This window comes from Mus caroli, unplaced genomic scaffold (assembly GCF_978045245.1).
Source record: "Mus caroli unplaced genomic scaffold, Mus_caroli_1 scaffold_13, whole genome shotgun sequence".
Classification (NCBI taxonomy): domain Eukaryota; kingdom Metazoa; phylum Chordata; class Mammalia; order Rodentia; family Muridae; genus Mus; species Mus caroli.
This window is the reverse complement of record NW_028227268.1, coordinates 62,511,304-62,525,002: the sequence shown is the minus strand read 5'-3', so window position 1 is coordinate 62,525,002 and position 13,699 is coordinate 62,511,304. Positions and strand designations below refer to the sequence as shown.

Genomic DNA, 13,699 nt, shown 5'->3' with positions numbered 1-13,699 from the left:
TAAACTCCTAAAACTGGGGAGGACTGGAGTCAGTGCAATGGCCTGACTCAGAGCCCCTGACCACGGATGCCTGAGAGCGCTGCTGTCCAGCAGTTCCTCATGCAACTGCTTCCTGCAGGTTCTGCCAGACTACCTGAAGGGCCTCTTTAGCAGTGTGCCTGCCAGGCAGCCCACAGAGCAACAACTACAGCAGGTGTCCAAGCTGGCTTCACTGCAGCACCGAGCCAAGGACCACTTCTACCTGCCCAGTGTGTGAGCACCTGTCTACTTGTCTCAACTGGGAGGGAGGGCAGGCCACCCATCCCCTCTTATCTCACAACTGCTCATCCTAGGCTCCAGTTTCCCCTCTGTACCAATCAGACTGGAAGAGGTTTTCCTGGCCCGGAAGCTCCTTTCCTTTCCTGCAGTGCATTGTTATTGCTCAGAACACATGTAATGATCAATGAAAAATTTCAAGACACATATGCCTTGGAGGCCAAAAACTATACACATAAACATTCACTGAGTCAGGTGTGGGGCCTCATGCCTATAATCCCAGCCATGGAGATGCTAAAACAAGAGGATCACTTGATCCCAGGCACTCAAGGGTACACTGGGTAGGCCAGTGGGAACCCCATCTCAGAACATAAATCGACACGGAGCTTGCCAATTCATTTCACAAGGATAATATAGCTGTTCTGTGTTAATACATGCAGAGTGTGGTGAGAGCCGACCATGGTGCAGGAGTGAGAAACCCAGCACTGTCTGACATTTGTGAACTGACCCGAGGGTGACTCACCCGAGGTCAGCTTGTCATCATTTCACTGTCTCTGAGAGGCTTCACAGTTCATGTGTGAGAGGATGAGAGTGGGGGAGAGGCAAATGGCATGTTGGTTTCCACTGTGAAAATGGATATGGCCTCAAAGCCCCTGGACCACACTTTAAGAAGCCCTGCCCCCTGTGTGAACAACAGCAAGATTCTCTCTCTCTCTCTCTCTCTCTCTCTCTCTCTCTCTCTCTCTCTCTCTCTCTCTGTGTGTGTGTCTCCCCCCCCCCCTTTCTTTAAATATTTATTTATTTTTATGTGCATTGGTGTTTTGCCTACATGTGTATCTGTGTGAGGGTGACAGGTCCCATGGAAATGGAGTTACAGACAGTTGTGAGCTGCCAGGTGGGTGCTGGGAATTGAACTCAGGACCTTTGGAAGAGCAGCCAGTGTTCTTAACCATAGAGCCATCTCTGCAGCCTGCAACATACTTACTCTCTTTAGTATGTGTATTTCATGCCTGTGCTGCAGAGAATGCTCCCCCCCCACCCCGTTTTTCCACAACAGGGTCTCGTGTAGTCTACATTGGCCTAGTATGTAAGTATGCAGCTGGGGATGACACTGAACTGTGTCCACCTCCCAAATGCTAAGATTTCCAGGCCTGAACCAGCACACCCAACACACGAGTCACTTGTCATGGAATGATTGTGAACAGGAAGAAAAGACCCTGAGAAGTATAATCCAGAGGCGAGGAGATGGCTCACTCCATAAAGTGCTACCACACCAGCATGAGGGCCTTAGCTTACACCCCACCAGTGGCCCACAGGAAGTGCCAGACATGGTAGCATGTGCCTAGAATCCCAGGGCTTGGAAGGTCAGATAGAAGGCTCCCTGGGGCTTGCTGTCCAGATAGTCTACCTACTCAGTGCCTCCAAGTTCTGAAAAAAATAATTGAAACCAGATGTCATTCCCAGCTTACATACTAGGCCAGCATCCCAGCATTCAGGAGATAGAGGCAAGCAGGCTAGAGTTTGAGGTTAGCCTGGTCTACATAGTAAGTCTCAAGCCAGCCAATACCACATAGTGATATCCTGTCTCAAAACAACCAAAGAAGCACACATCAATAATAAATAATAATAATAACAGTAATAATAATAACAGCAACAACAATTCAGGAAAATATTCAACACTTATCTCTGGCCTCTTACCCAAGCAGGGCAGGGGAACTCTGGGAGGGGAAGGGACTGCCTCAACTTCTCCTAGCCCCTTTCCCAACTGCAGCCCAGGGTGGGTTGGAGGGTCTGGGACTGCTGTTGTTATTTTCTACATGCCCACAAGCCATAAGGTCTGTCTTGAGAGATTCTGCATATGGCCAGGAGGAGGGTGAGAGCAGGATCAGGGACAGGTGGGGATAATGGCCCTGGGGTCTCGGCCAGTTTCCTGTGTGGCACACCTGGATGCCTTCCCCCACCTTTGTGCCTTTAGCCTCTTTGCCTTGAGCTGCCCGCTTGGGTGCTAAGTGTGGATTCACATCTTACCCTTTTTACACTACCTCTCTCCCCATCACTACATGACCTCTTGGTGACCTCTCAAAGCCTCAGCTCCCTCAGCTGTGAGCAGGGACCCTGTATTCCCTTTCCATGCTCCCCTATATTTAATAACCCAGGCAAGTACGGCAGCGATGTCTGCTTGATGTCATGTCTACTTTGCAGTGGGGATGGGCAGGTGACAGGGTTCTCAGGAGCCCTCTACCCTCTGAACACAGGCGTGAAGTCCAAGAGTACATCCCAGCCCAGCTCTACCACACCACGGCCGGTGACACCTGGCTCAACCTGGTTAGCCAACACCGGCAGCAGACTCAGGCGCTCAGTCCCCACCAGGCCCGTGCTCAGTTCCTGGGTGAGAGCTGACTGGGCGGAGGGCTGGAGGCGTGGGAGGGGACGCTGAGCTGAGGGTGGCTAGAGGGAGGCTGGAAATGCTATTTTCTTTGTACAAAAGCAGGGTTTGGTGGTAGCTGAGCTGCCTGCCTATTTGGAAAGACTTGTTACCACTATCGCCTGGTGGCTCAGGGCAATGGCTGCCCTGTTGTGCTGGCGCAGGTGTCCTGATCACAGGCTCTCCACACCGCAGGCCTCCTCAGTGCCTTCCCCTTGTTTGGCTCCTCCTTCTTCTTCATCCAGAGCTGCAGCAATGTCTTGGTGCCAGCCCCCTGTATCCTTGCTGTCAACCATAACGGCCTCAACTTCCTCAGCACCAAGACCCATGTGAGTGATGTCTGCCAGGCCCTGTCCACCCGTCCTCTTCTGTCCTTTCGTACTCCATCAACTCTTGGGGACAAAGATGCCTGCTACACATTTACCCCTGCATAGTCTGCAGCCAGTTCCTTCCCCTTAAGAGCCTTCCTTTGGAAAGTGGAAATCATACAGTTCTGGCCCAAATAGGGCTGTGTGAAAAGAGACATGTAGGGAAACACATGGAGAGCATGTGGTTAGCATAACAGGCCGCTGCAGCTTCATGCCACAGGCTGGGAGCCCTGTGCAATGCAAGGTGACATTTCCAAGTTTTCTGAAGCTTTCAAGCTTTGGTTTCTCCTTGGCTATAGGCAGGAACATCTTGTGTCCCCATGTGGCCTCTCTGTAGGGGCACATCCCTGGTGTCCGTGTGTCCAACTTTCCTCTTCTTATAAGGACAGTAGTCATGCTGGAATTGAGCCTAACCCAGTGGCCTCATTTTAACTGACTTACCTCTCTTGGCGGGGCTGTATAAATTTGTGGCCCAGGCTGATTAACCTGACTCAGTTTTCCAACAGTAGGATTACAGACAAACACTACCATGCCTACCTTTATCTCTCTACCTTGTGATAGGATGGAATCCAGGGTCCCCAACACCAGGCAAGCATTCTATCCCTGACCCCTTAACCCCCTTTTTACACTTTCTGCTTCCAAATATAGTCAGGTCCCCGGGAGCTAGGGCTTTCTATAGCCATCAAGGAGCTAGACTTGCTACACTTTTCTTAGTTTTCTTTTTCTTTTTCTTTCTTTCTTTCTTTTCTTTTTTTTTTTTTTTTTTTTTTCAAGACAGGGTTTCTCTGTATAGCCCTGGATGTCCTGGAACTCACTTTGTAGACCAGGCTGGCCTCGAACTCAGAAATCTGCCTGCCTCTGCCTCCCGAGTGCTGGGATTAAAGACGTGCGTGACCATGCCCGGCTTCTTAGATTTCTTAAAACCAAACCTGGTGCCTTTAGCCTCAGCACTCAGGAGGCAGAGGCAGGTGGAACTACATGAGTTCAAGGTCAGCCTGGTCTACAAACCAAGTTTCAGAAGAGCCAGGGTCGGCCGGAGGCAGAGGCCAAGGAGACACAGAGAAACCCTGCCTTGCAAAACAAATAAAACAAAGCAACAATAACAGCAAACAAGGAAATTAAATAAAAACAAACACCAGGGGGCTGGTGAGATGGCTCAGTGGGTAAGAGCACCCGACTGCTCTTCCAAAGGTCCAGAGTTCAAATCCCAGCAACCACATGGTGGCTCACAACCATCCGTAATGAGATCTGGCGGCCTCTTCTGGAGTGTCTGAAGACAGCTACAGTGTACTTACATATAATAAATAAATAAATCTTTAAAAAAAAAACAAAACAAAACAAAACAAAAAACAAACACCAGAAAACTTGCATTGTGAGTTTGGGATAAAAGGTTTGCTTACAGGTGAGTCTAGGGGACATTGAAAGAAGTGTGGTGGAGAAAGGTCAGGTGCACAGTTGGCTGGAGATACTGGGAGACAATATAGAACAAGCATCTTTGTCCCCCCCAAGAGTAGAGGTGAGCTTTTTCTTCCGGGGTAAGGAGCTGCCATGATCCTCAGTCTACAACCCAATTGGTCAGTAGCTGGGGTGGTACCAACTGTATATCACTCTACCTTCCTCTGCATGGGGGCCAGAAATAAAGCTCTTTGCTAAGGGATATTGGTGTTTTCAGAATGAGTTTTGATATAAAGGTCGGAGTACCCACAGCCCCCACTACCCTCTGCATCTCAAGCACGAAGCATCAGTATTTGTTGAATCAGTTTCCTCTGGTGAGGAAGCTGAGGTCCAGAGTGGTCAGGTGAGTTGTTCCAAGCCACAAAGCCGATGAGTTAGTTATCTGAGGAACTGACATAGAGCTGGGCCTTCTGCCTTCTGATCTGACCTGCTGGGGGAAGGTTTGACATGGTGGAGACCACCTCACCCTCACACCTGTTTGCCCCCTCTGTCCTCATCCCCAGGAGCTGATCGTGAAGATCCCCCTAAAGGAGATCCAGTCCACGTGGACTCAGCAGCCCACAGCCAATTCCAGTTACCCGTATGTGGAGATCTCCCTGGGGGATGTGGCAGCCCAGCGGACCATGCAGCTCCAGCTGGAGCAGGTAAGTCCAATCCTACCAGCAGACCTTGTCATGTGATGCTCTGGCTTTCTCCTTCTAAGCACTGGGCTCTTCTCCAGCCTGGGCTATGCCTCAGAAAGCAAACAGCCCGGTACAGGGAAGAGAGCTGTGAGCTATTATGGACGCCTTCCCAGGAAGCAGTTTAGCAGTGCATTGTGGGGGAGGATACAGGTTGTTTGCAGAATAGTCGGAAGCCTTGGATCCCCTGGAACTAAATCCACAGACAGTTGTGAGCTGCCATTTGGGTGCCGGGAATCGAACCCAGATCCTCTGGAAGAACAGTAAGCCCTCCTAACTGCTGAACTATTTTTCCAGTCTCAGACGGTTTTGTTTTGTTTTGTTTTAAGTCTAAAGAATTTACATGTAGTAAAATCCTGGGCTTGGCAGTGGTAGTAGTGTATACCTTTAATCCCAGCACTTGGGAGGCAGAGGTTGGTAGATCTCTGTACCTTTGAAGTGAGCCTGGTTTACAAAGCGAGTTCCAGTACAGCTGGGACTGTTACAGAGAGAAACACTGTCTCTAAAAAACCAGAGACAGAAACAGAGACAGAGGCAGAGACAGAGACAGAAACGGGGGGGGGGGGTTGGGGGGGCGGAGAGAGAGGATGAGAGAGAGACTATTTTGTGTCCCCTACTCTGCAGGGTCTGGAGCTCTGTCGAGTGGTGGCTGTGCATGTGGAGTCCATGCTCAGCGCCCGGGAGGAGCGGCTCACACTGCCTCCCAGCGAGATCACCCTCTTGTGATGTGGCCTACCTTTTCACTGCTTCCCGCCAGAAGATTTGCTCCATGGCCTGAGGTTAGATGCTCAGCCTCTCCGGACCAAGTGACTCTAGACAAGAGCCAGAACCTTGGAGGAGACCAAAGGAGACAGGAGGAAAAACTCAAGAACCCAAGAGGACCAATGTGGAGCTGGGATGGAGTTATGGATGCAGCCAAGGGTTACTTAGCAGAAGTGGTTTTTAAAAGCTGGACCACAGGGCCTCCAGAAGGCAGAGCCTGCCTTGACAACTGCCCTTGACAGGGAAGCCCCACACTAGTAGTTTAGATGTTTTGGGGGCTGCCTCTGGTTTCTTGGGGCTTGATACTCAGATCTGCTTTGGCGTCACACTCCAGCCTTCCACATGTCCTTGCCAGGTGCCCTCAGCTTGGACCTAGGACCCTTAGTCATTTCTTCACAAGTATTTCTGGTCTGTCCTCCGTGCAGCTGCTCAGTGGCTGGGAAGCAAGCCCGAGGGAGGAGGTAGAGACACAGATGTACCAGACTCTCTCTATGAATAGCATTTCCAGCAGACACATCTGTCCTTACCCCTCCCTAAGGACCCTTGACCCCTACTCTACAATCTTTGGGTAACCCAATCTAAGCTTCCGTCACAGGATGGACCACCCAAGGCACAAAAGTGGGGCAGTAGAGAGAGAAGTTCCGTCTCCAGGGATGGGGCTAGGGAGGCTGAGAAAACTTCCCAGAGATTGGTACATTAGGGCTGTTTTCTGAAGAATGAGTAAGTTTGCTAAGACTAGATGGAAAGAGAGGGTTAGGATAGACATTCTAGAGGAGACCATAGTTTCCTGCTGGATTTGCAGATGGAGGGTCTAGCCTAAAAAGATAACTAATGCACAATAGGCCCTTGAAAAATACTTGCCATATAGAAGAGAAGAAGAAAATACTAGGTATGATGTACTGGGGCCTGCCTCTGGTATACAACTGTAATCTCCCCACTCAAGAAACTGAGTCGGAATTACTTTAAATTCAAAATCAACTCAGGCTATATAGCAAGACCCTGCCTGATCCGGAGGGGTGCTGGGGAGATGACTCAACAGTTAAGAACATTGGCTGGTGAAAAAAAGAACATTGGCTGCTTTTCCAGGGACCTGGGTTCAATTCCTAGCATCCACATAACAGCTCACAACCATTTGTAACTCCAGTTCTATGATGTTGTCCATGGGTACCAGGCACACATGTGATGCAGACATATGTGCAGACAAAATACCCATATCCATAAATAAAATAAAATAAAATAAAAACAAGATGAATGAATTTGGACGGGAAGTGCTGGGGCTGGTCCTTGGGACTGGTCCTTGGGACTGGTAGAAGATACTGGGGCTAGCCTGCCAAGGGCAGCCATGTCATCAGAGAAAGGGCCTGAGACTCATTCAGCTGGCAGTGCCTTGCCAGGCCCTTGGAATGACTATACTGGATAGTTAACTATAGATCAGGACCAAGCTCACTAGTAGAACCAGCCAGGTGATAAGGACAGGTTGCAGCTCATGGGGCCTAAAATGATGTTACTAGCAGCAGGTGATCCTGGTATTAGAGAGACTGTTGAGAATGGCTTAGGCCCAGCTTCTAAGGAATTCATCCCGAGGACCAGGTAGAACTTTCCAGTAGCAGTAAATCTGCTGCCCTTACAGCTAGGGGACAAGAGGCAGGGAGACTTGAGAGAAGGCTGCCTTTGACCCAGAGCCTGTAAAACTCTAGCATGACCTCAGGGGATGGTGAATTGACAACTTGAGGGAGATTTTGGAGGTCTAAATAGCTGGACTCTATGGCTTGATGAGTCAGGATGTTGCAAAGGCTCAAGGAAGAACTTTGATGTACTTAGCTCAAGGCTCTCACTTCATGCTGCCCTCTGAGGCTGGCTTTCTTTAGAGACAGGCACCAAGGGCAGGAAGTAGAAAAGACATAGTCATATTCACTGTGTCTCTGGGGCTCATTTGGGGTTCCTTAGCCCTGGCGTCTCCTGTATTAATTAATTCTGTTATTACTATGAAAACAAAAACAAAAACAAAAACTGGCAAAGCAACTTAAGGAGGGTTATTTTACCCATAAGGAGGGTTATTTTTACCCAGTGAGGATACAGTCAGTCATGACAGCCGAGCCTGCAGAAGCCTGAGCCCATATTATTCACAATTTGGAAACAGAGAAAGATGGATGCCAGTCACTGAAAGCCTGGCCAGTGGACTATGAGGTGCTTGGCAGTTAGAAGGTCCACAGGTTTGCTCCAATATGCTCGGTTTATTCACACAGACATTCCTTTACAATGCCATGCTATTATATTTATGGTAATCCCATGAAGCATGGCGGTGCATGCCTTTAATCCAAGCAGTAGGGAGATAGAGGCAGGCAGATCTCTGTGAGTTCAAGGCTAGTCTGGTTTGCAAGAGAGTTCTAAGACAGCCAGAGCTACACAGAGAAACACCTGTCTTGCAAAACCAAAACCAAAATAAAATAAAATAAAAATAAAAAATAGATAGATAGCCGGGCAGTGGTGGGGCACGCCTTTAATCCCAGCACTTGGGAGGCAGAGGCAGGTGGATTTCTGAGTTCGAGGCCAGCCTGGTCTATAAAGTGAGTTCCAGGATAGCCAAGGCTACACAAAGAAACCCTGTCTCGAAAAACAAAACAAAACAAAAAACAAACAAAAAAGATAGATAGACAGATAAGTAATTATAGTATCTCATGTAAACAGACATCTCATCAAACAGGGAATGTGGACAGGAAATGCTTCAGGCTTCCTCTAGGGTGGTGGTTCTCAACCTTCCTAATGCTACAACCCTTTAATAGTTTCTTATATTGTGGTGACCCACAACCATAAATTTATTTTCATTGATATTTCATAACTAATTTTGTTACTGTCATGGATCCTACTGTAAAGCTGGATGTGATGGCACAAGACTTTTTTCCCAGCACTCAGGAGGCAGAGGCAGACAGATCTCTGGAAGTTCAAGGCCTTCTTGGTTTACACAGTGAGTTCCAGGACAGCCAGAACTATATAGTGAGATCCTGTTTTTAAAAAATCAAAAGCCAGACTGGAGAAATGGCTCAGCGGTTAAGAGCACTGATTGTGCTTCCAGAGGTCCTGAGTTCAATTCCCAGAAACCACATGGTGGCTCACAACCATCTGTAATGGGATCTGGTGCTGTCTTCTGGTGTGTCTAAAGACAGCATCAGTGTACTCACGTACATAAAAATAAATAAATAAATAAATAAATCTTAAAAAAAATCAAAAGCCAACCAACCAACCAAAAAACCCAAAACAAACAAACAAACAAAAAACCCCCCAAAAAAACCAAAAACACTGAATCATAATATAAATACCTGTGAGATGGTCACTGAACCCCACAGGGGTCGAGACCCACAGGTTGAGAACCACTGCTCTAGGGCATCCGCTCCAGTGAGGATGCTTTTGAAGCAAGCTTGATCTGCATCCACTATGAGATCTTTCAGTTGTGGCAGAGCAGGAGGATGGTACCCTTGGAAATTCCAGATGATCCTAGAGAGTACTTGCTAGCTCTGACATGTGGGCATGTCTAAATTCAGTAATGGTGCCAGATGCTAACGCCAGAGGCACATAGTGGCCAGTTTCCAAACTGCCTTGCTAATGGGAATCAGTGCAGAGGCTTGAGACCTCAGTGCAATCCTGAAGGCCACCTCTGAAGTTCACACCAAGATAAATATAAAGCCATTAGGGATGCACCCAGGACTGGGCATAATGGCACATGCCTTTAATCCCAGCATTTAGAGTTAGGCAGAGGTCTGTGAGTTCATGGCCAGCTTGGTCTACATACTGAGTTCCAGGAGAGCAAGGAATATAAAATAAGACCCTGTCTCAAAAAACAAGACAGAAAAGGCGACATCCAGATTTGAACTGGGGACCCCTTGAACTGTAGTCAAATACCATACCAATACTATAGCTGATTTTAGTTTTGTGCTATCAGGGTCACAGTTTAGGGTTGGCTCATTAACATATCAGTGCTGTTGGTTCAGTAACCCATCCTGCAAATATTACATAATTCCAAGTCACAAAATAGTTTTACACAGAATGGCTTCACTTATCTTCCTAACATAAGCTGGTGCTTAGCTTTCTCCTTTTTCTTTAGTCTAGAACTCTAGCCTTCTAGAATGGTACTGCCCATATTCAAGGTGGTTCTTCCAATCTCAATCAACCTAACTTAGATAACGCTGTCCGTGCCAGAGGCTTGTCTTTTAGGTGGTCTTAGTTCTATAGAGTTGACAATGTGAACCACCAGGTGGGCTCAGTGTGGATCTAAAACAGCAAAATGGGATCCTAGTTGACAATGCCAAGCCTCCCGTAGGGTCAGTGTGAGCTTGAAACAGTAAAATGGGATCCTAGTGAGGAGGAGGCTGAGACTCTCTCTGCTCAAAACCTTATAAGGTAGAGGGTGTGGTCTGCTGGCTCTGAGGCTTGGGGGGTGGAGGAAGAAGCAAACACCAAAGTGAAGCTACACTTGGTCTCCGGGGAGTCCAACTGATGGACTAAGTCATGGAGCCTGGTGCCCATGTTGGGCCTGCCATGGGCAGAGCTGTATGGATCTGTATGAGCAGGCCCTTTCCAATGCTTGCACTGGGGGGTCATAGCATATGGGAGATGGTGGATATATAAGCAGACAGTTGCACTTATTCCTCTAAGGCAGCACCATGGCCCCTGAAGGTGGCTGGGAAGTGGGCAGCACTCGGCAAAGTCTGCTGGTTGTGACCTGGCTCTCAGAGAGGCTCATAGCCAGAGGGGGGGGGGGAGTAAATCTTGGTAGCTTTAAATGCTACTTAGTTTTTGAACAACCTGACTCAAATAAATCAGCAGCTTTTCAAATAATAAAATTATATATATCCAAACTTTGTAGCCTGGCTCTTGCTGGTTACAAAACACCTTATAAATGACCCTGAGAAAGGATGTTTACACAGCTTTTTAAAAATACTAACAGATCTTTTTAAAAGGATTTATTCATTCATTCATTCATTCATTCATTCATTCTTTTATTTTATATGAGTACACTGTAACTGTCTTCAGACACACCAGAAGAGGGCGTCAGATCAATTAACTGTGAGCCATCTCTCCAACACCAAATACTAGCAGGTCTTTTAAAGAAAATTTACCAGCTGGGCATGGTGGCACACACCTTTAATCCCGGCACTTGGAGTCCAGAGGCAGACAAATCTCTGGGAGTTCAGGGAACATCCTAGTCTACAAACTGAGTTCAGGGACAGCCAGGGCTACTCAGAGAAGCCCTCTGAGATAAACAAGCCACGTGGAAAACAAGCTACATTTCCCATTCTGGGTCAGTGTTCCTAGTTGTACTTCTTTTACATTTAACTTTTGTGATCAACATAAAATAGTTCACAACATGAACATTCCTTAAAATCCACAGTGAAAAGTCTAGGGTAGAGTGAGCCTACAGATGTCTCAAACAACAATTAGAGAAAAGGGAGGGAGGATTCTCTACCCACACCAATTCTCTAAATAAGGACTTACTTACATTATAATTTTAAATCCTTCAGAAGAGGACCTCACTTCCCAGGATGGCACTGGTGCACAGGGCAGAGGAGTAAAACCTAAAGTGCTACAGAAAGATGACTTGACGGGGCTGGTGAGATGGTTCAGTGGGTAAGAGCACCCGACTGCTCTTCCGAAGGTCCAGAGTTCAAATCCCAGCAACCACATGGTGGCTCACAACCATCCGCAACGAGATCTGGCGCCCTCTTCTGGAATGTCTGAAGACAGCTACAGTGTACTTACATATAATAAATAAAATCTTAAAAAAAAAAAAAAAAGAAAGATGACTTGACATGAAAATAGCTTGGCCCACCCCTGGACCTAATGTGGGGCAAAGGTATGCTTGTATCTTTCCTAAAGGTGCAGAACAGAAGAAACTTTGGATGCAGCGAGGAACCTGATTTTAGGGATAAGGGGGCCTGGGACTGGGACATAACCCAGCGACTATATTTCTGAGTTGCCAGGGAAAAACCTATAGGACTTACATCTCCAGGCCACTGGCTTGGTGAAATTCTACCAAACTTCTTTAATATTAATGACCTCTTTCATCATTCTACCCACCTGGAGTCCCATAAGATTCATCCAACTATTTGGGGTGTGCTACAGACCTTCAACTTAGACAGGATTTAAAATGTTATATGGATTACCACCAACAGGCCTGGGCGATAATAACTCCTGACAATGAGAATAGATACAGTTGGGAGTTGGGATTCACCTCCTGAGTGTTTGGACCCACAAGAATGACAGCAAGGATATGGGCCAATTAATCATGTCACCACATCCTAAAAATACAAAAGGCTTATGATCAGACTGTCTTACCTGCTAACAGTACAAAAATAATCCCTGGTAATTCCACCTGACCTGAACTTTACTGTACATGTGTCTGTGTTTGTCTTTTCTTCATTCCCTCAATACCCTTACCCAGGGTTCTGGGACTGGGCACAGGTTGATGTGGTGAGGTTCGGGATAGAGAAGTGCCAGCCTAATATGGGACAACAGAGGAGGGATGTCTGGGCAGCATGGAAGACTAAAGAAACTAACCCACGAAGGCTTGGTACTCAGGCAAGCACAATGGAGCACATCATGATTCAGGATACTGAAATATCCAAAACGGCCTCTTTCCTGCCTCCCTCCCCCTGTGGTCAAGGGACTGAGCTTGCCCTAATTTCGGGTTGACATACACCTCTAGCTCTCTCCTGCTCAGGCTCAGCAGCCGCTTAAGGGAATTGTCTCTCAGTGGTTGGAGACCTGAGAGGACTGTATTCACACTCCACTTGTTTGCTCATTAGTCGTGTGGTTGCTTGCCCTCTGAGCCTTTGCCTGGACAAGTGCAGTCTGAGTGTTCACTAATATGCCCAGCATAGGATACAAATGAATGTCAGGGATGGTCATACATTGTTGTTGTGTATGTGTACTTGTGTGTGCAAGTGTGAGAACAGGTATTTGTGTGTGGAGACCAGAGGTCTGAGGTCGATGTCAAGTCTCTTCCTTGATGATTTTTCCGTGTTAATGTTGTGATACAGGGTCTCTCGCTGATCTTGAAGTTCATCAACTCACTAGGCTATCTGCCAATACACTGCAGGACTCTGGCTGTCTCCAGAGACCTTTCACGAGCATCCCACGGCCCCTACTGCTGGGGCTACAGGCATGCATTATCCAGCTTCCTTACATGGGTGCTGGGGATCTGACTTCTACTCTTTATGTTTATGTGCCAGGCACTTTACAGACTAAGCATCTCTCCAGCCCTACATTGTCTTAAAGGCACCTGGGAGAAGTTTCATTTGGTAAACCTGAGTTCAGCCCCCAGAATCCAAGGTTTTTTTTTTTTGTTTTTTTTTTTTTTAAATAAGTAGTCAACTGTAATCCTGAGACTGGGGAGGCTGAGACAGGATTCCCAGACCAGCCTAGCCTACTTAGCAAGTTCCAGGCCAGCAGAAGACCCTGTCTCAAAATATGGTAGGCAGCACTCCAGTAATAATACCTGAGGTTGGCCTTGAATATGCATGCCACAATGCACCTACACACAAATGCACTGCACACACATGAACACACATACATAAAGGTAAGTTTAAGAGGCAAAGGCAGGAAGATCTGTTCAAAGGCATCCTCAGCTATAGAACAAGACCTTGTGTCAAGAAACAAAAAATCAGGGAGGGGCAGGAGAGGGCTGGGAGTGACAATGGAAATCACCAGGTTCATCTCTGGTGACTAGCTGGAGGCCTGAGACTGGAGACCATACAGGG

General features: G+C 47.4%; 1 protein-coding gene across 2 annotated transcripts in view; it reads left to right on the top strand.

Moving 5' to 3' along the window:
• Window positions 1-5,909, top strand: part of Myo15a (myosin XVA) — a 51,733-nt gene extending 45,824 nt beyond the window's left edge. For both annotated transcript variants that reach the window (XM_021176541.1, XM_021176540.1), the window contains 5 exons: window positions 119-252; window positions 2,511-2,644; window positions 2,876-3,009; window positions 5,007-5,147; window positions 5,808-5,909. In XM_021176541.1, the coding sequence (XP_021032200.1) occupies window positions 119-252; window positions 2,511-2,644; window positions 2,876-3,009; window positions 5,007-5,147; window positions 5,808-5,909 (645 nt within the window). The remainder of the gene's footprint in view (window positions 1-118; window positions 253-2,510; window positions 2,645-2,875; window positions 3,010-5,006; window positions 5,148-5,807) is intronic.
• The last annotated feature ends 7,790 nt before the right edge of the window (window positions 5,910-13,699 follow it).